The sequence below is a fragment of the Dipodomys spectabilis genome, unplaced genomic scaffold, assembly GCF_019054845.1.
Source record: "Dipodomys spectabilis isolate Male_0828 unplaced genomic scaffold, ASM1905484v1 ptg000136l, whole genome shotgun sequence".
Classification (NCBI taxonomy): domain Eukaryota; kingdom Metazoa; phylum Chordata; class Mammalia; order Rodentia; family Heteromyidae; genus Dipodomys; species Dipodomys spectabilis.
In genome coordinates, this window is record NW_024870813.1 from 6,425,001 (window position 1) to 6,445,903 (window position 20,903).

At 47.2% G+C, this 20,903-nt stretch overlaps 2 protein-coding genes across 2 annotated transcripts in view; both read left to right on the forward strand.

Annotated features, from left to right (window-relative positions):
* Mat1a (methionine adenosyltransferase 1A) overlaps nt 1–8,437 on the forward strand; it is a 17,682-nt gene extending 9,245 nt beyond the window's left edge. Inside the window, exons 5-9 of the mRNA XM_042690342.1 lie at nt 311–454; nt 4,825–5,043; nt 6,227–6,409; nt 6,772–6,905; nt 7,837–8,437. Coding sequence (XP_042546276.1) covers nt 311–454; nt 4,825–5,043; nt 6,227–6,409; nt 6,772–6,905; nt 7,837–7,939 — 783 coding nt within the window. The 3' untranslated portion in view covers nt 7,940–8,437. The remainder of the gene's footprint in view (nt 1–310; nt 455–4,824; nt 5,044–6,226; nt 6,410–6,771; nt 6,906–7,836) is intronic.
* Nucleotides 8,438–14,274: 5,837 nt separating this feature from the next.
* Nucleotides 14,275–16,379, forward strand: LOC122116589 (pulmonary surfactant-associated protein A-like). Its single transcript, XM_042690348.1, has 4 exons — nt 14,275–14,458; nt 14,672–14,791; nt 15,486–15,563; nt 16,003–16,379. The coding sequence occupies exons 1-4, from the start codon at nt 14,287–14,289 to the stop codon at nt 16,377–16,379; spliced, it is 747 nt and encodes a 248-aa protein (XP_042546282.1). The 5' UTR covers nt 14,275–14,286.
* Nucleotides 16,380–20,903: the final 4,524 nt, after the last annotated feature.

The following is a 20,903-nucleotide window of genomic DNA, read 5'->3' on the forward strand; positions in this document are numbered from 1 at the left end:
AGACCCAGGTTCAGAGTGGTTTCCACAGCTCTGCCTTGTGGCAGTCCATTCAGAGTCTGGCTGCTCTGTGTCAGGCTGTGGTTCTAATGCCTGCTTCATCTTGTCTTCTCACTTCTTGAGTACTGGGGGAGGGTGAGGGGAGTCAAAGACAGTGTCCCTTCCTCTTTTAAATACGCTTGGTGTCCTCTGTTCATGTAGAAGGCACCCAGTAAATATGGAAACATCAGGGAAACGGTTCCATTTGGAGATACCTGTCATCCAGCTGGTGCGAGGGAGGTGTTGCTTAGTCAGTCCTGATGTTCTGCTGCAGGGTTTGATGTTCGGCTATGCCACAGATGAGACAGAAGAATGCATGCCCCTTACTATCGTGCTTGCTCACAAACTCAATGCGCGGATGGCGGAATTGAGGTGCTCTGGCGTCTTGCCCTGGCTGAGACCCGACTCTAAGACTCAGGTGAGCGGGGCTCTCTGCAGTAACTATGAGCGCTCCCTAGCCTATTGATTCTGGTCTTTTCTTTTAGGCTGGGACTTCAGAACTCACTACCTGACACTTTCGCTCACTGGCTAGCAGTCTACCGACTGAGCCACACCTCCAACCCCAACTCTTGCCATGTTTTAAAGAACAAAATGTCCCATCTAGGTACTCAATGAATTGTCCCTTTGAGGAAAAAAACACCTATTTTAAAAATTCTTTTTATCTTCCATCCTTACCTCTGTCACCAAATTTATTATAAAACTGCCAAGCACTGGTAGTGGCTCATACACATAAATCCTAGCTACTCGGGAGATTGCGATTTGAAGATTACAGTTCAAAGCTGTTTTGGCAGAAAAGTCCATGAGATTCTTATCTCTAATTAACCACTAAAAAGCCAGAAGTGGAGATATGGCTCAAGTTGTAGAGTACCTGACTTGAACAAAAACGTTAAGGGATCGTACCCAAGCCCTGGGTTCAAACCCCAGGGCAGGTACAAAAGAAAAATAAAAGATTTTCCAACTCCATGGGCCCTGACCTCCCTACTCCCTGCTCTGTTGAAATCTGTCCCCAAGTCCCTATTTGAAGTCTGGCAGTGATGCAAGTGTTAGCATACATGGAAGTGTCCTGTCGCCCTTCACTGCCCACGTCGCTCTCTGTTTAACCCTGATGACCTTTGACAGTACCCCCTCTCACCCCTCCCCGCCCCCCCCCCCCACTCTGGCTCCTTTCCACGATTCAACATGTGATGCCCAAGGTCTTGGTACTTTGTCCCCCACTTGCTCTCTCTCCCTTCGTTCTGCTGTGGATTGCTGTTCCTCCATCTTGTACCATAGGTCCCTCTAAATCACTTCATTTCTTCCTCAACGTGCAAGCACATGTGCCTGAGAGCCTGCTTGTGCCATTCAGTGCCATCTCCTGCTCAGCTGAAGGGGTGGCTTGGAGAATAAGCGGTCCCTGAGCAAGACTAAGAGGACATCCTACTCATGCCCCTTATTGTTCCCAGCTGAGCATCCTTTACTCTCAACCCAGTTTTTACAGAGCTGTCCCCATGCCTACCAGACAAGCACCACCTCCTTACCCTCCCCAAAGTTCTTCCTCCATGGGAATTCCAGTTAATTTCCCCAAATCTTCCAATCATGTCTCTGTATTTTCTGCCTTCTCTGGTGGCAGGGGGAAGATCTGCTTGTCATTCTGTCATTCAACATCTTGGTCTCCCAACATTACCTTCTGCTGCCTGTCCCATTCCACAGCATCATTGCTTCACCCATGTCATCTCACTCAGGTTCTGATTGTTTCTTAGGGCTTCCTGGGTTTGCTCCCACCCTTATTTAGGCTCCTTCGCTGGTCCTCCCTCATCTACAAGTTTCTAGCCAAGCTCATCACTTTTGAATGTCATCCCCAGATACCACTAGACAACTCATCAGGGATGAATTTGGAATTGGCACTTCTGGTGTTCTTGTGGTCCAAGTGACTCTGTCCTGTGGTCTCAGCCACACAGAGACACACATCCTTCTCACCTCAAATGTGGGGCCATACCCAGGGCAGAGGCTACACCTTGTCTACATCTGGGGCAAGGCCAGATGTTTATGGCCCAAAGACACCCATTCCCTGAGGCTTCCTGAGCTATTTTATGTGACAACCTCTCCCCAAGTGGGAGGTCAGGCCACTAGCATCTCCCATGTGTCATTGGAGGTTGTGGGGGCAGGAGAGATAATTTTGTAGATTGTTATAGTTCCAGAAGAAAGATTGGCAGTTCTGGCCCAGCCTGCACTGGGATGGTGGTATAGTCTAGAAACAAAGCAGAGAGCCACAGGAAAGAAAATTCTAAAATAGGGGTGGGAGAAAGCTAGTAGAGTTCACCAGGCTTTCCTTTCCCTTGGATGAAAGAAAGGATTGGAAAAACAACCTGTCTGACTAGCTATTCTTTCATTCTGTTTAACTAAGATAAAAAAAGAAGAAGAAGGTTTGGCTGGTGGCTCATACCTGTAATCCTAGCGACTCAGAATGCTGAGATCTACGGATCATGGTTCCAAGCCAGCTCAGGCAGGAAAGTCCATGAATCTCTTATCTGCAATTAACCAGCAAAAATTCAGAAGTGAAGCTGTGGCTCAAATGATAGAGCACTAGTAAAAAAAAAAAATGGCATGGTGGGTGCCTGCATAGGTATGAAGTTGACGTCATTCTGCCACAGGAAGCCCTGCACCAGCTCCAGGCAAAGCGTGCTGATGGCTGATGGAGTACGGTGCAGGACTCTCAGCCTGCCCTAGGGCAGCTGAGCTCACTGCCCATACTACCTCCACGCAAGGGCACCGTGCTGGGGGCAGGGGCAGGCCTCCTCCCCCTCCACACCCTATTTGTAAAGGATTTTCATCATCTGTCCATGTGGACTGTGAACAGGATGAATCTTTCCACCTGAACAAATTCTTGCTGCTGATATTGACAATCGGGTGGCCGTAGGCCGGCTATTTTTATACTGGGTCAGAGCTGTGTTTTCCATGCTGTATTTTTCCTCCCTTTGCTGACATGATGAGATAAGAGCGGAGCTGGGGCCCTTTGGTCTGTCACCCAGTTTGGTGTTTCCGCAAAGACACTACATGGGGTTTGCTAAGGGGTGTGGGGGAGGGGTTGGATTGGAATCATCCAGGGAGCAATAGAGCCAAAGTAGGAAGGTGTACCCACCCCCCTTTGAGGGTCCATGAAGCCCATCTACTATAGCCTGCTACAACTGCCTTTTCGTGAGACCCACTGTACCCCATCTTTGACTCCAGTTCCTATGTATGGGCATCCCAGAATTTAAGAGTTAAACCTACACAATATGTGCAATCCACTCACCTCTCTAAAGTCAGGTGATTCTGGATCCCACCCTATTGGACCCATAAGACCCAGAGCAAGAGTTGATACGGACCCACATTTGATGGCTGGATAAAGGACCTTGGGAAGCAGAGGCTTCCTGCTTCCCCCAGGGGGATATTGTGTGCTCCCTGAGGTCCTAACCAGCTCTAAATAGGGAGCAGTCCTGTACAGGCAGTGGCATAGGCGCACACTAGCAGACTTAAACACCTCTCACACTCTGGGTACTACTATCTCAGTTGACCAAAGCAGCATTGAGCCCATGGCCTACAGTCCTACATGGCAAGCTTTTGCTGGGCAGTGTCCCTAGCTATCAGGCCATAAACCTCCAGATCACGTGTGACTTTGGCCAAGGCATCTGCATTCTGCATCCTCAGCTTCTTTTCCTGAGTGCATCTTCTGTCATGCAAGTCATGCTTCACTGTTCCTGGCTTCTCTTTCAATCATTATCTGCCATCTACACCACCTCCTCCCACTTGCCCTGCAAAGTCCACGTTCCTTTGTTCCCACAGACAGTCTTTGATGTCAGACTCCTGGGATTAATAAAAAACAGGGATGCTGGAGAGGCAGTTTGCAAGCTTTTGGGTCAGGCTGAATGGGTGTTAGCTCTTCCCGCCTTTCACAAACTATGTGATGGCAGATGGATTGTTTCACTCCCTGTTGCTTTGTTCTGTGGAGTTAAACATGCCTTCTCTATTGCAGTGTCTTAAATATTAGATAATACACAGATTGGGCACAGAACATGCCTCTGGAAGTAAATGTTCAAATGCATGCTATGGCCTGGCCTTCTAGAGCTTTGTAGACAGTCCCCAACCCCCACCCCAATGCATTCTCCTCTCCCTTCCTTTGATGAAACACTTAGGTGCGGGCAGTCCAGTCTTGCTGTTCCTTTTTGGTGTCAGCCACCCTGGCAAGGTTCCCTCCCATCCTGTCCCTACAGTAGACAAATCTCCTAGGCCTATCCAGACTTTTAGAGCTCCTCCAGACTCCTTGCTTTTGTCTCAGAGGTTCTGGATACTAACAACTATCCCTTTGTCTAAAGCCCTCTTTTAACCCTTCATGGCCCAAGGCTAAAGGACCCCATCCCTGTCAGTGACACATGGCCTATCAATTCCTGGGCTCACTGGCAGGAGCAGGAATAGTTTGGTCCAATGCCCTGGAGAGGTGGAAGAGGGCTTGGACTAGGGAGACATTTGTTGGTACCCAACAACCTCTAGGATAGCAGAGGAGCCCGGTTGGGTCACAGATGAGTAGAAATGCGAGGTTCCTGGTAGTACTTACAATGGTGACACATGGGAATAGCTATGCCTTATGCTTAGTTACCCCATAGTGCAGGGAAACTTTTCAAATGTGTCCCACTGACGTTCCAAGGGCCCTTGGAGGAGAAGAGCCCCCACTTAGCCCTGAGAACCCTTCTGTAGCTCTGTGACCAGCTGTGATGTGACCGCAGCACAGGCCTCAGTCTCACAAGTGACTCCCCCTGCCCTTCTGCTGCACAGGTAACTGTTCAGTACACGCAGGACAATGGCGCTGTCATCCCGGTGCGCATCCATACCATCGTCATCTCTGTCCAGCACAACGAAGACATAACATTGGAGGTCATGCGCAAGGCCCTGAAGGAACAGGTGATCAAAGCCGTGGTGCCTGCCAAGTACCTAGACGAAGACACGATTTACCACCTGCAGCCCAGTGGGCGGTTTGTCATCGGAGGTCCCCAGGTGAGCCCTTGCCTCTGAAGGAGGGTCTTTGTTACTGGGGCTGCTTGTATTTCCAAACAGACAGCAAAAGACAAGCCAGGAACGACTCAGCTAGGTCTGGCTAGGCACTCAGGGCGCAATCTCATTGACTATCCTCTGGGAGGGTCTGCTAGGTAGCTGTCAGCCTGTGAAGAAGTGGAGCCAGGTCCTTAGGAGCCTCCCACTCAGCGCCCCCTCGCCCTCCCACTCTAGCCATCCGTCAGTGCTATGGCTGCCGCTAGCTCTGGTGGACACTGTGGCTCAGGCTAAGAGGGAGGTCAAGGCTAGAGGCCTGCCCCAAGTGGTAGATTGCCTGCCATTTGGAAGGAAGCAAGCAAAGAGGTTAAGTTTATTGTTTTCTTTTGGAATGACGCCTAGGCATAGACTATGGAAGGGAACATTTGAGTAAGCAGAGTCTCCCCTGATCATTTAACATACAGCTCTTCCCTTCCCACCCCACCCCCACATGGTTCAAAGGCATCCATCATTGATGGAAGCTGAACAGAATACCACTGGGGGTGTAGACCACCAGCTTGACATTTCTGGTAGCCAGAGCCAGAGCCTGTGTTATATCTCTTGCAAGGAAGTTTCTACCATAGGAGGATTTCTTCTTATGATAATATTAAAAAACAGAGGTATGAGCCAGGTCCAGTAGCTCACGCCTATAATCCTAACTACTCAGGAGGGTGAGAGCTGAGGTTCACAGTTCAAACCAGCCCAGGCAGGAAAGTCTGTGAGACTTTTATTTCCAATTAACCACCAAAAAAACCCGAAGTGGAGCTGTGGCTCAAGTGGTAGAGTGCCAAGCTTGGGCAGAAAAGATCAGAGAGGTCACCCAGGCTCTGAGTTCAAAGCCCACATTCAACAACAATGACATAAGGAAAAAAACCTCAGGGACAGTGCTCAGGCCCTGTGTTCAAGCCCCAAGACCTGCATAAAGACAAGATAAAACAAAACAGAGGCATGACCCCAGATAGTCTGTAGCTTAGCTTGATTTTTGTTGCTCACCCTTGAAAGAACCTGAATGAGAGCAAGGGGTTTCTAGATAATTCTCAGCCATAGCACCTTCTGGTGGCTTTGGGGCTTCATTTCTGGGTATTTCAGCTCCTCTCACCGTTCAGGGGGGCTCTGGTTCTCACTGGTCCCTATTTCTTTCCCCCTGTAGGGAGATGCAGGTGTCACTGGCCGCAAGATTATTGTGGACACGTATGGTGGCTGGGGGGCTCATGGTGGCGGTGCCTTCTCTGGAAAGGATTATACCAAGGTAGACCGCTCAGCAGCTTATGCTGCCCGCTGGGTAGCCAAGTCCCTGGTGAAGGCAGGGCTCTGCCGGAGAGTACTTGTCCAGGTAGGTCACCCCCTCTGACTCTCCTTCCTGTCCCTGAACACCCACTCCCGGTCTCACCCTGCTTTCCTCTCCCTAATGAAGATGGGTGTATTTCCACGAGGAGTAAGGAGATGTTTGCCTGGTGGGAAAGCCAGGCCTTTGCCCATGGTTCTATGCCTGTTGAGCTGGGCACTGTAACCAGTGTTTTGGAAATCTGGTGAGGGAAAAATGAGTGCTCAGGAAGAGAGGCACATGTAGAAAAGACAGCAGAGCTGCTGAACAGACAAGAGAGTAACCTGTTGGGTTGGAGAAGCCTGGGGCCTAGAGACCTAGAGGCCTTGGTCCCTGAAGTCTTCAGTGCCTGAGCCTTCCCTTTCTGCAAGGTGTCCTATGCCATTGGTGTGGCAGAGCCACTGTCCATCTCCATCTTCACCTATGGGACCTCCAAGAAGACAGAGCGGGAGCTGCTAGAGGTGGTGAACAGGAACTTCGATCTCCGCCCAGGTGTCATAGTCAGGTAAGAGCTCTACCGTGCCATGCTGTGTGGATCTGGTGCCTGCTCTGCCCAGATGAACAGCTCAACTAGGAGAAAAGCAGGAAGCAGGCCTTCCCAGCCTCCCACGTAGGAAGGTCTCAAGAACTCAGCCTAGCACTGTGCACACTCCGGCTTCTCAGGCTGAAGGAGGCTGTGTGATACTCCCACTGGCCCAGCAGACAAGAACTTCCATGGAGCACGTTTAAGGGGCTGAGGAATCTCAGAAAGCTGAGAACCCAGTAAGCTGTTCCATCCTCACAGGTCCCTGTCCCAGCCCTGATTTCAGGAGCTTGGCTGTGAGGCCTGTGGTTCTGGGTCAGGCCAATGAAATAAAGTGGAGAAAGGCATCCTAAAAGGGCAACCAACTCTGAGTTTCTGATCCCTGTGGGCTCAGTGGTCTTTGCACCTCAAACCCTCTGTTACCTAAGTTACAAAGCAGGATTTTGCATGTGGGTGGCACAGCTCCCCATAAGGGCTGTCCTTCCAAGTGTCAGTGGCTCCTGTGATCACTTGCAAAGAGAGAGCTGCCTGCTGGTGGCTCATACCTGTAATGCTAGCTACTCAGGAGGCTGAGATCTGAGGATCATGGCTGGAAGACAGCCTGGGCAGCAAAGTTCTTAGCTCCAGTTAAACAATTAAGGGCTGGAAACAGAAGTGTAGCTCAAGTAATAGAGCACTAGCCTTGAGAGAAAAAGCTAAGTGAGAACGTGAGGCTCTGAATTCAGCCACAGTACAGGCAGATGGACAGATGGACAGACAAATGAGGAAAAGAAGGAGAGAAAGAAGGGAAGTAGAGAAAGGAAAGAAGGAAGGAGAAGGAGGGGAGGAAGGAAGGAAGGAAGGAGAGAGAAATGCAGAGAACCTTGGCTAATTTTCCAACTCAAAACAAGCTTGCCTTCTACCAAACCTGCAGGGATTTGGACTTGAAGAAGCCCATCTACCAGAAGACTGCCTGCTATGGCCACTTTGGAAGAAGCGAGTTTCCCTGGGAAGTCCCCAAGAAGCTTGTGATCTAGAGTTGATGGGAACTAGGCCCAGCCCTGTCTCTGTCCATCTTTCCCCAGAATCCCAATTCTCAGGTCTCCCAGGCCCTCCTAGATGTACCTGTCTCCCCTACCTCAGGGCAAAGCCACTTCCCTCTAATTTTACCCTACCTTGTAATCCTTGGAATGACCAGAAGCAACGTAGCTTCCTGGTACTGGGAGGAGCCACATAGCTTTACAAGGTTGGTTACATTGATCTCCTGCCTGTCCATCAGACAATGTTAATATAGTGGGAAAGCCACTTCTGTCAAAAGGGAAGTCCTTCATTCCCTTCCTCCCACAGCATAGACTTGACCCTTGACCCTTTGGCCCTGCTGGGTTCAGCCCAGATGACTGAATCTCACAGACCTGAGCTCCTATGGGCCTGGGTACCCTGGCTTCTTCTATATCTGCTCCCATCATGCCTGTAAGTTTTTTCCCTGACAGGCACTGGTGGCTCACGCCTGTAATCCTGGCTATACAGGAGGCTGAAATCTGAAGACCACAATTCAAAGCCAGCCTGTGAGACTCTATGTCCAATAAACTACCAGAAAATCACTAGCCTTGAGCAGAAAAGCTCAGGGACAGCACCCAAGCCCTGATTTCAAGCCCCAGGACCAGCACACACCAAAAAAAAAAAAAAAAAAAAAAAAGGGCTCCTTCCATGCTGGGCACCATCAGAGGTAATAGTTGATGATTTCTGAGCACCTGCAATGTGCCAGGGCCTGAGCTGGTGACTGATCTCATGCTTTCTTCACCCTAATGAGTGATGTAGTATCTTTAATTGGCGCCAAGTCTAAATAGCTTTCACAAGGTTCCACAACCACACATGTGAGGGCCAAGATATGAACCTAGGAGCTTTGTCACCTGTAGACTCCCTGTCCCAAGCCAGAAACAGGCCTGAGCAATAATAAAGCAGATTGAAGTAAGGCTGGGAACTCTGTCCTGAAGCTGTGGGCCTGGGCTGACTCCAAATTAGGAGATTCACCCCAAAGCTTTCAGCCAGTCCTGGGCAGTGCTCTATAAAGTCAAGATGGACCCGAAGGACTCTTGAGTTGCTTGTTCCAGAAGAGGGTTCAAGGTAAGATAGACAGGTCTGCCCCATCAGGCTGGACTGGAGTTGGGAATGAAGAAGCAGCCTTTCCATCCCAGCCCCCAGCTACTCAGAGACACACAGGCCTCGGCTATTTCAACCTCTGGGGCATGAGAAAAGTTAGGTCTCTCTCTCTCTCTCTCTCTCTCTCTTTTCCACCCCCCCCCAATGGCTCCCCTCCCTCTTGCTGAGAAGCCAGTCCTCCCTCAAGCCCAGACACCTATTGTTAACCAGTGACCCTGGCTCAGGGCTTGTTCCTAGTAATGGACAAATCACCTATGGTTTCATGAGGAGATTCTGCCTTTGGGAGAAGGTTGCCTCCTTAGGAGCTTGATTAGTCCCAGGGTCCTCCAGCAGGGTCCTGGAAGCTGCATGATCTTGGGCTTGTTTATCTAGGCTGGCTCTGTTTGCCTAGCAGTTCTCTGCCTGGGACTCACTTAGCAGACCTCCATTTCTCAGCCTCCAAGGACAGGCTCAGCCAGGGCCTTTATGGCACCTTTCCAGGGCACACAGTGCTGGTTCTGGCCAGAAGTGGCCCAGGTAGCCTCCCTCAGAAAGCAGACTGGCATCATTTGCCTGGACCTTGGCCTCCCCCTTCTACCAGGGAAAGGAAACTGTAGGAACCCTTGCGAGTAGGGGTGGGGGAGTTGGTAGCAAATTCCAATTGCCATCAAATTCTGAAGCTTAACTGGGAACTAGTGGCTCATGTCTCTAATCCTAGCTACTCAGGAGCCTGGGAGCTGAAGATCATGGTTCAAAGCCAGCCTGAGCAGAGACATTCATCTCCAATTAACCACTTAAGAGAAGAAAATAAGCTGAAAGTAGAACTGTGGCTCAAGAGGTAGAGCACCAGTCTTGTACATAAAAGCTAAGGGACCATGCCCAGGACCTGAGTTCAAGTCCTAGTACTGGAGCATGTGCACACACACGCACACGTGCAGGCACAGACACACAGACACACAGACACACAGACACACACATACACATCCTGCCATGAGTGCATGATAAGGAAGCTCCAGTCTCTTCCCAGGGCTTCTGGTGGCTTAGGGAGCCTCAAGTGCCCACAGGATATGGATGGCTGAATCCCAGAATTTGACACTTCCCTTACCCCCTAGAAAAATACCATTTTTCTTACCAACATTGTTTATGTAAAACTAAAACCTTTATTTGATAATATTGGTAGGATGGTGAATAAAAAGTCAAGGAGCAACTACTCTATGCTTACTTTTGTCTGTAAAACCCCAGAAACTCTTGAGCTGTAAAACAATACCCTGATTCCACCTACCCTCTGCACTCACTGCCCTCCCCCAACCTCCAGCCCCCAGCTTCTTTGGAACACCATGTCACGTGTGGGGACCTGAGGATCAAAGAGGGTTGGGAATATGACAGGGACACTCTGATGGCCAGTGGTTCCTCAATGTCGGAGTGGGCTTTTGGCCGTGTATCAGCCCTTTCCCGCATATCATCTGCAGTAAGGCTGGGCATCTGCTGAATGGCTGACTTAAGTGACTGAAGTTGAATGCAAGGCCAGGTGCCAATGGCTCACAGCCAGTGATCCTAATTATTCAGGAGGCTGAGATCTGAGGATTGTGGTTTGAAGTCAGCTGGACAAGAAAGTCTATAAGATCCTTATCTTCAATTAAAACACCAGAAAATCAAAGGTGGTACTGTGGCTCAAAGTGATAGAGCAGGGCTGGGAAGTTGGCTCAGTGGGAGAGTGCTTGCCTTACATGCATGAGGCCCTGGGTTCGATTCCTCAGCACCACATAAGCAGAAAATAGCCGGAAGTGGCGCTGTGGCTCAAGTGGTAGGGCCCTAGCCTTGAGCTGAAGAGCTGAGGGACTAGCACCCAGGCCCAGAGTTCAGGCCCCATGAACAAAAAAAAAAGTGGTAGGACATAGCCTTCCGTGAATGAGTGGAAGTGCATGACCTTCTGGGAACCAGTGAAGGGGCGTGTTCTGAGCAGAAGGGGTGTGGTCTGTAGTGTGTTCTGAGCATAAGGGGGTTTGGCCTGTAGTCCTTGACAAATTTGCTGTCATAAAAACACAGTTCTAATGCATTAAGAATAAAGGGACCACAAACAAAGGTCATAGATAAGTGAAAAATAGCTGCAGTGCCAAATTATTAAACCCGTAGTAGGAAATGCACAAATAGAAATAAACAAATGTAATGGGTTACCCAGCTGTGCTTACATTTCAATAAATACCAAGTTTTAAAATGCAATGTATGTTTTTTTTTGACAAACTGATGGCAAGAACTAGAAAGAAGAAAGAGAGAGGGAGAGAAGGAAAGGAGGAAAAGGAAAGGAAAGGGAAAAAAGGAAAAGAAAGGAGAGATAATAAAAAGGAATAAACTCTTTACAGAATTCCCAAGAACTTCCCCCACAAAATAGTCACTATTCACAAAAGAAAAATACCAGAATTCTGGCCTTAACCAAATGGTCAGTCCACACAGGTCGTGTTGTGCCACCTGATAGAATGGGACAAGCACATATCTCCATTTTCATGCCATTTCAACCAATGTTGCCAGATCTGAATCAAATCAAAAGTACCACATCAGAAATAAAAGACAAGTGGAAAGATATTATGCTCAAGAATTCACCTGTAACTTCTCAAAAGTGTTCAGACTGTGCAAGCCTGGAAACAGAAATATCACATTTGAGGACATTAAAGAGACACTACTGGATCCTTTTACTATGAAGGAGGTTGTTTGGTGAATGTGTATATGTGTGTGTGCGTGCGTGCCTGTGCCAGTACCAAGGTTTGACTCAGGGTCTTACACTTTTGCTCAGCTTTGTCATTGATAGCTGGCCATCTACTACTTGAGCCACATCTCTATTTTAGGCTTTTTGCTTATTATTTAGTCTCCCAGATTGCCTATCCAGGCTGACTTCAAACCTCGATGCATAGAAGTCACCCTCTTGAGTAACTTGGATGACAGGTGTGAGCCACCATTGCCAGCTCATATTTGGAGAATTTTGTATAGGAACTGAAAGTTTCTTGGAGACACTGTACCAGTGATAATTTCTTGATTTTGGTGGTTGCTTTGTGGTCATACAAGAAAATGTATTTATATTTTAAACACATGAAAGTATTAAGAGTGATTACATCTCAAGTTGGCAACCTACTCGGTTTTATACCCAGTGTGGGAGCTCAACTCAGTCTCCTTTGTGACAGGTAGGTGGTCAGCCACTGAGTTTCATACACAGCCCTGAGCACTTACTTCTTTTTTTAAAATACTATACTGCACCTTTTCTGTAATTTTTGGTATCATTTCAAAATAATAAAAAGAAAAAAAAGTGAAAAAATTGCATAACCTAAGTCAAGTGAGGTGGCACATTCCCCAAAAATCTCAGCTTTGAGGACTAAGCACAAGGATCACAAGTTTAAGGTCAGCCTGGACTACATAAGGAGATTCTAGTTCAGCAAGTAAATGAAAAAGTAAAATAAAAAAGTAAATATAAAATATAAAAATATAAAAGTAAAATAAAAAGTTCAACAAATAAATAAAAAATGTTATATAAAAACTCAATCAGAGCCACGTAAATACTAAAGTGGCAACTCCAGGCGGAAACAAAGTATGTCTGCCTTCCAAGGAAAACCTTTCCTTGGGCCTGTGAACATCCCAGCTGCTCTTCTTCCATTTTTCACCTGAAGATGGTGCTGTTCCTCCACTTATCCCAGCCCTACACTGGCTCGGCTGCGCACGCGTGATCCCAGATGTGGCCCAGAACCCACCATAGGGACATGCGGCAAACAGCACCAAAAGAGCTGAAAACACTCAGAACTCTGATGGCTTCCTATTGGTTCCCTTCCCTAGTCCCCCACACTCCTTTAGAAATTCAAAATTCTTCACCTACAAGGGAGCACGAGGATTCTTCTTGGTTCCCTGTGACTGTTGTCTACAATTAGAGATTCTTAGTCAAGTGGCTTTGAATGGGGAATCTCATCAATCAGGATTTCACACACCATTTGACAACTTAATCACCATTGAAGGTTATGGAGCATGATCAATGGCCCAAACTAGAAAGTGTTGCCATCCTGGAACCATACAGGCCTGTCCTGCCTTGCTGCGGCTGAACCTATCAAGGCAGAAGATAGAACATGACACCTGTCATTCTGCTCACCAATTCAGCTGTAGCCTCCAGCGATGAGAAGGCCTGAGGTTCGATGGTAAGCCAGGTCCTAAATGACAGATCACGTGCTCCAGCCTGGTCAAACTGACCACATTGAACTTGAACAACTTGAATTGTGGCCACTACGTTGTCTGGGACTAAACCAGGAGCCAAAATAGACTTCCACTGGTTCCTGGTTATAGACTACAATCTATCATTAGTGTGAACCTTGCTGTGAATAACACAGATATCCTTCACTAGAGAGAGATTTCCCTTCCTGCACACCTGGAATTTCCCTTCGCAGGTTCTGGATTCCCCTCAAATTCCTTAAGTGCTCTTAGTGTTGAGTGCTAGATGAGGAAATGAGCTATGTAAACAAGATGGCTGCTTCCTGCCAGGCCCTCCCTGAGCCCTTGTGACAGGGAGGGGAGAAAGCCTAGCAGCCCACATACCTATAAATGGTGCAGCCCACTGCCCCAATATGACTCAGAGGCGGAGAGCCCCACAGCCTGCAGGCTCTTTGTATGGGTGAGCTCAGCCCCGAGCCCTGGGTGTTCTTAGTGGGTGGGTTTCCAAAGTAAGATCCAGCCTAGGAGCCACGGGCCTCCCCAAGGGCCAGGCGACTCCCTCATCATTGATCCTTTGGGTTGGGGAAAGGCTATGGACCTTGATCATCTGTCCAACTCTGGTCAACTCTTAAAACCTCAAAGTAGGGTGCAAGTTCAGAGAGTGAGTACCCCATCCCTCCTCAGGACAGACAGTCCTAACGGACTTGTCTCCATAGTGCAGCAGCTTCAGCAGAGGTCAGAGAGGTACAGTGAGTTCCTTAGAGCCCCAGAGTGAGGCCCTAACAAAAAGAAGAGCTCTTTACTCTGCTCCTCACCTCCCCTGGAATGACAAAACCTCAATCTGGTGAGATCATCCATGAGACCAAGTTAGATACCAGACGATGCTGGAGATGTCTTCCCCAGAGCTTTTGTCTGGATCTGCCTGGCCTTTATACCCTGTCACATTCCCAAGTCCTGATAAAAACACAGCTGGATGACGGGTTAGAGACAGAGAGATTTGAAAAAGCTTCCCTTGGGCTAATGGGGGCCCTTTCCTTCTGCAGGAGCAGCAGCAGGAGCAGGAGCCATGTCCCTATGCTCCTTGGCCCTCATGTTCATCTTGACAATGGTTTCTGGTATCATGTGCAATGGGACAGAGGTCTGTATCGGAAGTGCAGGCATTCCTGGTACTCCTGGAACCCATGGGCTGCCCGGCAGGGATGGGAGAGATGGTATCAAAGGAGACCCAGGACCTCCAGGTACTGTGTGGGAAACCCTCTCTTCACCAAGGGACATAGATCCATCTTCACAAGGCCCCTCATCAGTTCAGGGCTTAGTTGGTTGGGTGGGGCTTGGTGGGAGTTTCTGGGAGCCTTTACGCGGGACTATCATGTCACAGTGCTCACAGAGTGGTAGATGAGTCATCCCAGATGATAGTGGAGGTTCACACCTGTGTCTCTTTCTCTCTGCAGGCCCCATGGGTCCTCCTGGAGGAATGCCAGGTCTCCCTGGGCGTGATGGGCTCGTAGGGGCCCCTGGTGCCCCTGGAGAGCATGGAGAAAAGGGGGAGCCTGGTGAGAGGGGCCCTCCAGGTGAGCAGGCCTTAAGAGGGGCAAATAGGCAGGGGTGATGTAGCCTCATCATCTACATCAGGGATGAAGGGTTTCAAGCGGTGGAGTTGCCCAGGGTGTAGTGCTAAGTAAGATAATGTGAGACTGGGAAGAGGAAGCAGAGGTGTCTGGGTAATGCAGTCACAATTCAGGGATGGACAAACAGTGCTCCATGCACCATGACTGCTGATGGAGAGACCCAGGTACCAGATAGGGAAAGAAGGACTGTGTTGGGAGGTGGCCAGAGATGTCTTCCTGGGCTCTGGGGCCATTCTGAAACGTACACAGGGTTGTGCAGACCTGAGGTTCAGACAGAGGAAGTGACTGGGAAGCCAACATCACAGTGGAGCTCCAGGTCTCTGAGAAGTTCACCAGGAGCGTGCAGAGACCATTATGGTGGAGGGTGGGGACAACACCACATCCACAGGTAAAAAGAGCTCCCAGAGATGGACGGGGGAGACCTTCAAGCGATATAGCAGGAAAGAAGAGGAGGAAAGAGCCGAACAGGTGCAAGACTAAATAAAAGATGGGTGCCTAGGGACAATGGAAGCATTCAGCTTTGTAGAGCCTTGGATGTGGGTTTGTATTAAAGGATGGAGTTCTAGGCTTGCAGCTGGTTACACAGCTGTTTGGCATAAGTAAGGATCTTTGACTCAGCCTGAGGTTCCCTCCACAGGGATTCCAGCTTATCTGGACGAGGAGCTCCAAACAGACCTCTATGAGCTCAGACATAAAGCCCAGCAGCTAATGGGAGGTAAGGGGATGCATGCACTGGGAATTCATGGGGTAGAGGTCTCTCTAAGATTCCATCAGCACCAGCCTCCAGAACCTAGAGGCCTGACAAGTGTGGACATGTTGGCCATGGAGGAAACAAGGAGATTTTCCTTTTCCTAATGTCTCTACTGACCCAGAGGAGACAGAAGTGGGCATGGATTTGTTCCCAAATCCTATCCTGGGACCATATTCTTTGCTTATCTTGCCTTCTGTTGAATTCCAGAAAATTTGGACTCGTTCTCACAATACTTGCTGATTACATGAATGAATGAATGATGAATGGATGGATAGATGGATGGATAAGAGCAGAGAGGAATTTAGAAAATGAGGATTGAAAGAGGAAGGGAAGGCATAGATGGCCTGAGTGAGTGACACAGAGACAGAGGTTGGTAGCCTGACCCAGACTTCTCTGGTTTTAGTCCTCCGCTTGCAGGGTTCTGTGTTGGCAGTGGGAGAGAAGGTCTTCTCCACCAGCGGGCAGTCGGCCAACTTTGATGCTATTAGAGAGATGTGTGCCAGAGCAGGTGGTGACATTGCTGTCCCAAGGAGTTCAGAGGAAAACGCAGCCATCGCCAGCCTTGTGAAGAAATACAACATTTATGCCTACCTGGGCCTGGATGCGGGGCCCACCCCTGGAGATTTCCATTACCTAGATGGGGCCCCTGTAAACTTCACTAGCTGGTACCCAGGGGAACCCAGGGGTCGGGGCAAAGAGAAGTGCGTGGAGATGTACACAGATGGGACATGGAATGATAAGAACTGTCTGCAGTACCGACTGGCCATCTGTGAGTTTTGAGCAGGTACTTAGCCCACAAGAGAGATGGGATCCTACCTGGCCTTTCAGCCTCCAGCTGCAGGGTCCGTTTGGTCTGTAAGATGCTGCAGATTCTTTCAACCAAATTTGCTCCTGGCTATTAGAGCTAGAGGCATCCTTAGTCCCTTCATCCCACAGATGGGCCTGACTCTCTCCCTCATGATCATTAAAACATCTTCACATTCCTTTGACAACTGAGCACCCAACCAAGGCAGTCACTGCCAACCTTGACCTTTGGTAGGAGATGGAGATTCTGCTTCCATCCTTTATTTCTAGATGGTGGCCTTGAGGTATCAGGAAGAAAAGATCCTCCAACCACGGCCTCCCAGCCATCTAGTCTTCCTCTGTAGTCTATTCCTATCCTGTCACATCAAGATTTAGCAGTCTTGGTTAAACATGGTGGCAGACAGAGAGTCTTCTGGGGGAACTCTAATGTACAGAGCTCAGCATCAATTCAGGACAATTCAGTACAGGATATCTCTAGGACAAAGTTGGTCTCCATGAGGTTTCTATGATCTCCATAAGGGCCACAGCACACTGCTGGTGACCTCAGCCCCACTGATTGATATACACAATTTACCTTGAGTTCTGGGGTACCGACTCAGCCTCCTGACCTAACAACAGGCAGCCTAGAACACTAAGAAGACATCCTCCTGCTCTAGAGCTTTCTTGCTAAGGCACACACTCCCCACCCACTTCAGAGCTCCCAGAGTCATTCACACCACTAACCCCACCATTTGCAGTCTCCTCCCATCAATCTGTTCAATCTGACATTTCATTGTAAGCAGCTAGCTGTATTTGGGTCTTAGAATGTGTCTTGGGGTGGGTTAGGTACCCTGTGACTCTTGGGGGTTATTTTACCCAAACCTCTTTCTTCATCTTTGAAATGGAAATAAAATAACGTTGCAGTTACAATTATTCTTGATTACACTAATTACCAAGATGAATATCATAATCACTACTACAAAGTGATTGTTTTTATACAAACCACATCCAATCCCCTGCGCAGGAAGTTCTGAAACTTCCACTTCAGAAACTTCTGCCATGGGACCTGTATTATTGTTTAGGTGAGGATGCACATATGAAGGTTAAGGGAAGTAGATGTTAGTTGGGCACCTGTAATCCTACCTGAAATCTGAGGATGGAGGTTCAAAATTAGCCTGGGCAGAAAACTGTGAGGCTCTTATCTCCAGTTAACCAGCAAAAGTACAAAAGTAGAAGTGTGGTTAAAGTGGTAGAATGTCAAACTTAAGCAAGAAAGCCAAACAAAAGACATTAAGAAAAATGTGAAATATTTTGAGAGAAAATGGCAGAGGTTGGATTCAAATCCATTTGCCCTCATACTCATCCCCAGCAAAAGCTGAGTGGACATAAGAAGGAGAAGGTCAACGAGGTTCCATTGTTTTGCTTCCAAGAAATGTCCCATTTCTGTACTCTGTAAGTCCAAGTAGGTTTGGCTCTGAGTCCTTGCCTCAAGAATGGAAAATCCTAAGCCAGGCACTAGTGGCTCACACCTGTAATTCTAGCTGCTCAGGAGGCTGAGAACCGAGGATCATGGTTTCAAGCCAGCCCAGGCAGAAAAGTCAGTGAGACTCTTGTCTGTAATTAGCTACCCAAACTACTAGAAGTTGAACAGCTGGCTTTTAAATGTAATCCCTGGAATCTCAGAGATCTTAATGACAAAACTAGAAGACAGAATAATTTGCTTGGGATGTATCTTTAATCAGTACCAAATACTTCACATTTGACAGGTCTGGGAAGGACATGTATGAAGAAATTGTGATCTTCTATTAGTTTTGAGAATAAAGTGAGCTTCAGGTTTTAAGTGTGTACATATCTGAAGTGAAACTTTTAATAAAACCTGTGATAGGTCAGTGAGTTGATTTGTTTTTGCTGACCTTGCATTCCTGAACTATATCTTCTTGGTCTAATGACTGATAATATCATCAGATTTACTCTGTGCCAGGGACTCTACTTGCATTACTACATTAATCTATAAATGCTATTATTTTCCCCAGTGGCAAATAAGATCGAAGTACCTAAAAGTTAAAGTGATTTTCTAAAGATCACACAGCCAATACATTGGTTACCGAAAGCAGGAAGTCAGATTCTAAAGACTTTGCTATTAGCCATCAATGCATTGTTAGACTTTAAGATAAAATAAAATTTTAAAATAAATACATGTATGTCAGGAAAACTTGTGAGACTCTTATCTTCAACAAATTACTCAGAAAAAGCCAAGAGTGGAGCTGTAGCTCAAATGAGAGAGTACTAGCCTTGAGCAAAAGAAGCTCAGGAATAGCACCCAGGCCCTGAGTGCAAGCCCCAGGACTGGTACGTCATAACAAACAAACAAATAAATAAAAATGTGTATAGCATCTCTACTTATAAGATATATTTTCTAGAGCTTTCTTTCTTTTTTTTCTATCTTCATCCATTCTGATTTATATATTTAGATAATCACTTTAAATTTTTATAGTACAAGCTATGTATTTGAGGGAATATTTATTTATCTCTTCTCTGAAAAGCTGATTAAAAAAAAATCTCACCTCCCAACCATTTTCTTGGCCAGGTGTTGTTGGTTTTCATGTATGATCTTAGCTAACTAGGAGGCTTAGATCTGGAAGATAGTGGTTTGAGACCAGCAAAGGCAGAAAAGTTTACTGGACTCCTAGATCCAAAATAATAGCAAAAATAGGACTGGATGCATGGCTCAAATGGCAGAAGCCAGCCAAGCAAGAATGAGGCCCAGAATTCAAACTCTAATGCTGCCGCCTCAAAAAAGAACATTTTTCAATAAAGATGTCTGATACACTTTTGCTTCCATGTCTGGCATGTATTACTAATGATAAATCACTCATTCTAAAACTTCTTGGGCCAGCTTGAGTTATTCTAAATTGCCTCCTACTATCTATGTTATCTAGTTTTCAAATATACCACTATAAAATATGTTGCTATAAAATCAGTTGTATATAGTAGTATTATCTTATGCTGTTAATCCTGTCCATAGGCTGGACACTGGTACCTCACACTTGTAATCCTAGTTACTCAGAAGACTGAGATCTGAGGATTACAGTTCAAAGCCACCTGGAGAAGAAAAGTCCCTGTGAGACTCTTACCTCTAATTAACCACTCATAAACCAGAAGTGGAGCTGAAGTTCAAAGTGGTTGAGTGCTAGCCTTGAACAAAAGAGTTCAGGGACAGTGACCAGGCTCAGAGTTCAAGTCCCAGTGGATTTCCAAAAAAAAATCTTGTCTGTATAGTTCAATATATTCTGATATACTGAACACTGATGTCAAAACTTCTCTATCAGTATACACTTCATCATCCTTTCTGACTTAACCTATTTTTTCTGTTAATCACTTATCTCATATCAGCCAGATCATGCGTAACAGATACATACAACCATGTTGAGTTTTCTCTCTTGCTCCGGGTTTTCTAGTGTGATAAGGCTTTGTCTGATCTCAGCTGAGCTTGCGTGATCTCAGATGTGGGATGAGCCTCCCTTGCCAGAATTCTTGTCTGTTCCTGTTTTTTGTTTTGTTTTGTTTTGTTCTTTTTTCTTCTTCTTCTCTTTTTGGACAGTTGTGGGGCTGGCACTTGGGCCTGGGAGCTGTCCCTGAGCTCTTTTGCTCAGGGCCAGTGCTCTGCTACTTTGAGCCACAACCCACTTTCCTGTCTGTTCTTCATCATGCAGTTATCCCCAATATTGGTGGATGTATTTCTCCCCATGATTGGGAAAGAAACACAAGAGGCTATTTTTTTTTTTAACTCTGAGTGCTCTTGAAATTCCTGTTCCCTTCCGATTCATTCCTGGTCACAAAGCCAAGCCAAATATCACAGGGGCTGGATATTTGCTCCTCATGCTAACTATTTTAGCAGAGAGTGTGGGTACCTAACTCTATAATTAGAAGGAAGCAAAGAAACAGTAAGCAATGGTTTAAAGTACTATAGTCATATATGCCAAATATTATGAGAGTTAACCAGTTTTTATTTCATTGGTAGTTATTTCTTTATTCATTAATTTAATTTGGATCTATTTATTAATTACTCCCTCTTTTTTTTTTTTTTGTCGGTCGTGGGGCTTGAACTCTGGGCCTGGGCGCTGTCCCTCAGCTCTTCAGCTCAAGGCGAGCGCTCTACCACTTGAGCTACAGCGCCACTTCCGGTTTTCTGGTGGTTTATTGGAGATAAGAGTCTCACGGTCTCTCTTGCCCGGGCTGGCTTTGAACCGCGATCCTCAGATCTCAGCCTCCTGAGTAGCTAGGATTACAGGCGTGAGCCACCAGCGCCCGGCTTTACTCCCTCTTTTTAAGTATACAGTCTGTCTTTGTTATCTATGCAAGAGTGATTTCGAGATCAAATGCTCAAATCCTTTACATACAATGGTAATATGCTCCCCTCGAACCTATACACATCTGCAGCATACTTCAAACCACCCCTAGATTGTTCACAGCACTTAATGTTATGTAAATAGTTGTGGTACTGTTTAGGAAGTTATGACA

What these genes read in the sequence shown, in the direction of transcription:
- LOC122116589 (XM_042690348.1), top strand. Translation starts at nt 14,287, where the DNA reads ATGTCCCTATGCTCCTTGGCCCTCATGTTCATCTTGACAATGGTTTCT. An exon ending in AGGAGACCCAGGACCTCCAG is followed by an intron (nt 14,459 to 14,671) that starts GTACTGTGTGGG and finishes TTCTCTCTGCAG; the next exon opens with GCCCCATGGGTCCTCCTGGA. An exon ending in TGGTGAGAGGGGCCCTCCAG is followed by an intron (nt 14,792 to 15,485) that starts GTGAGCAGGCCT and finishes TTCCCTCCACAG; the next exon opens with GGATTCCAGCTTATCTGGAC.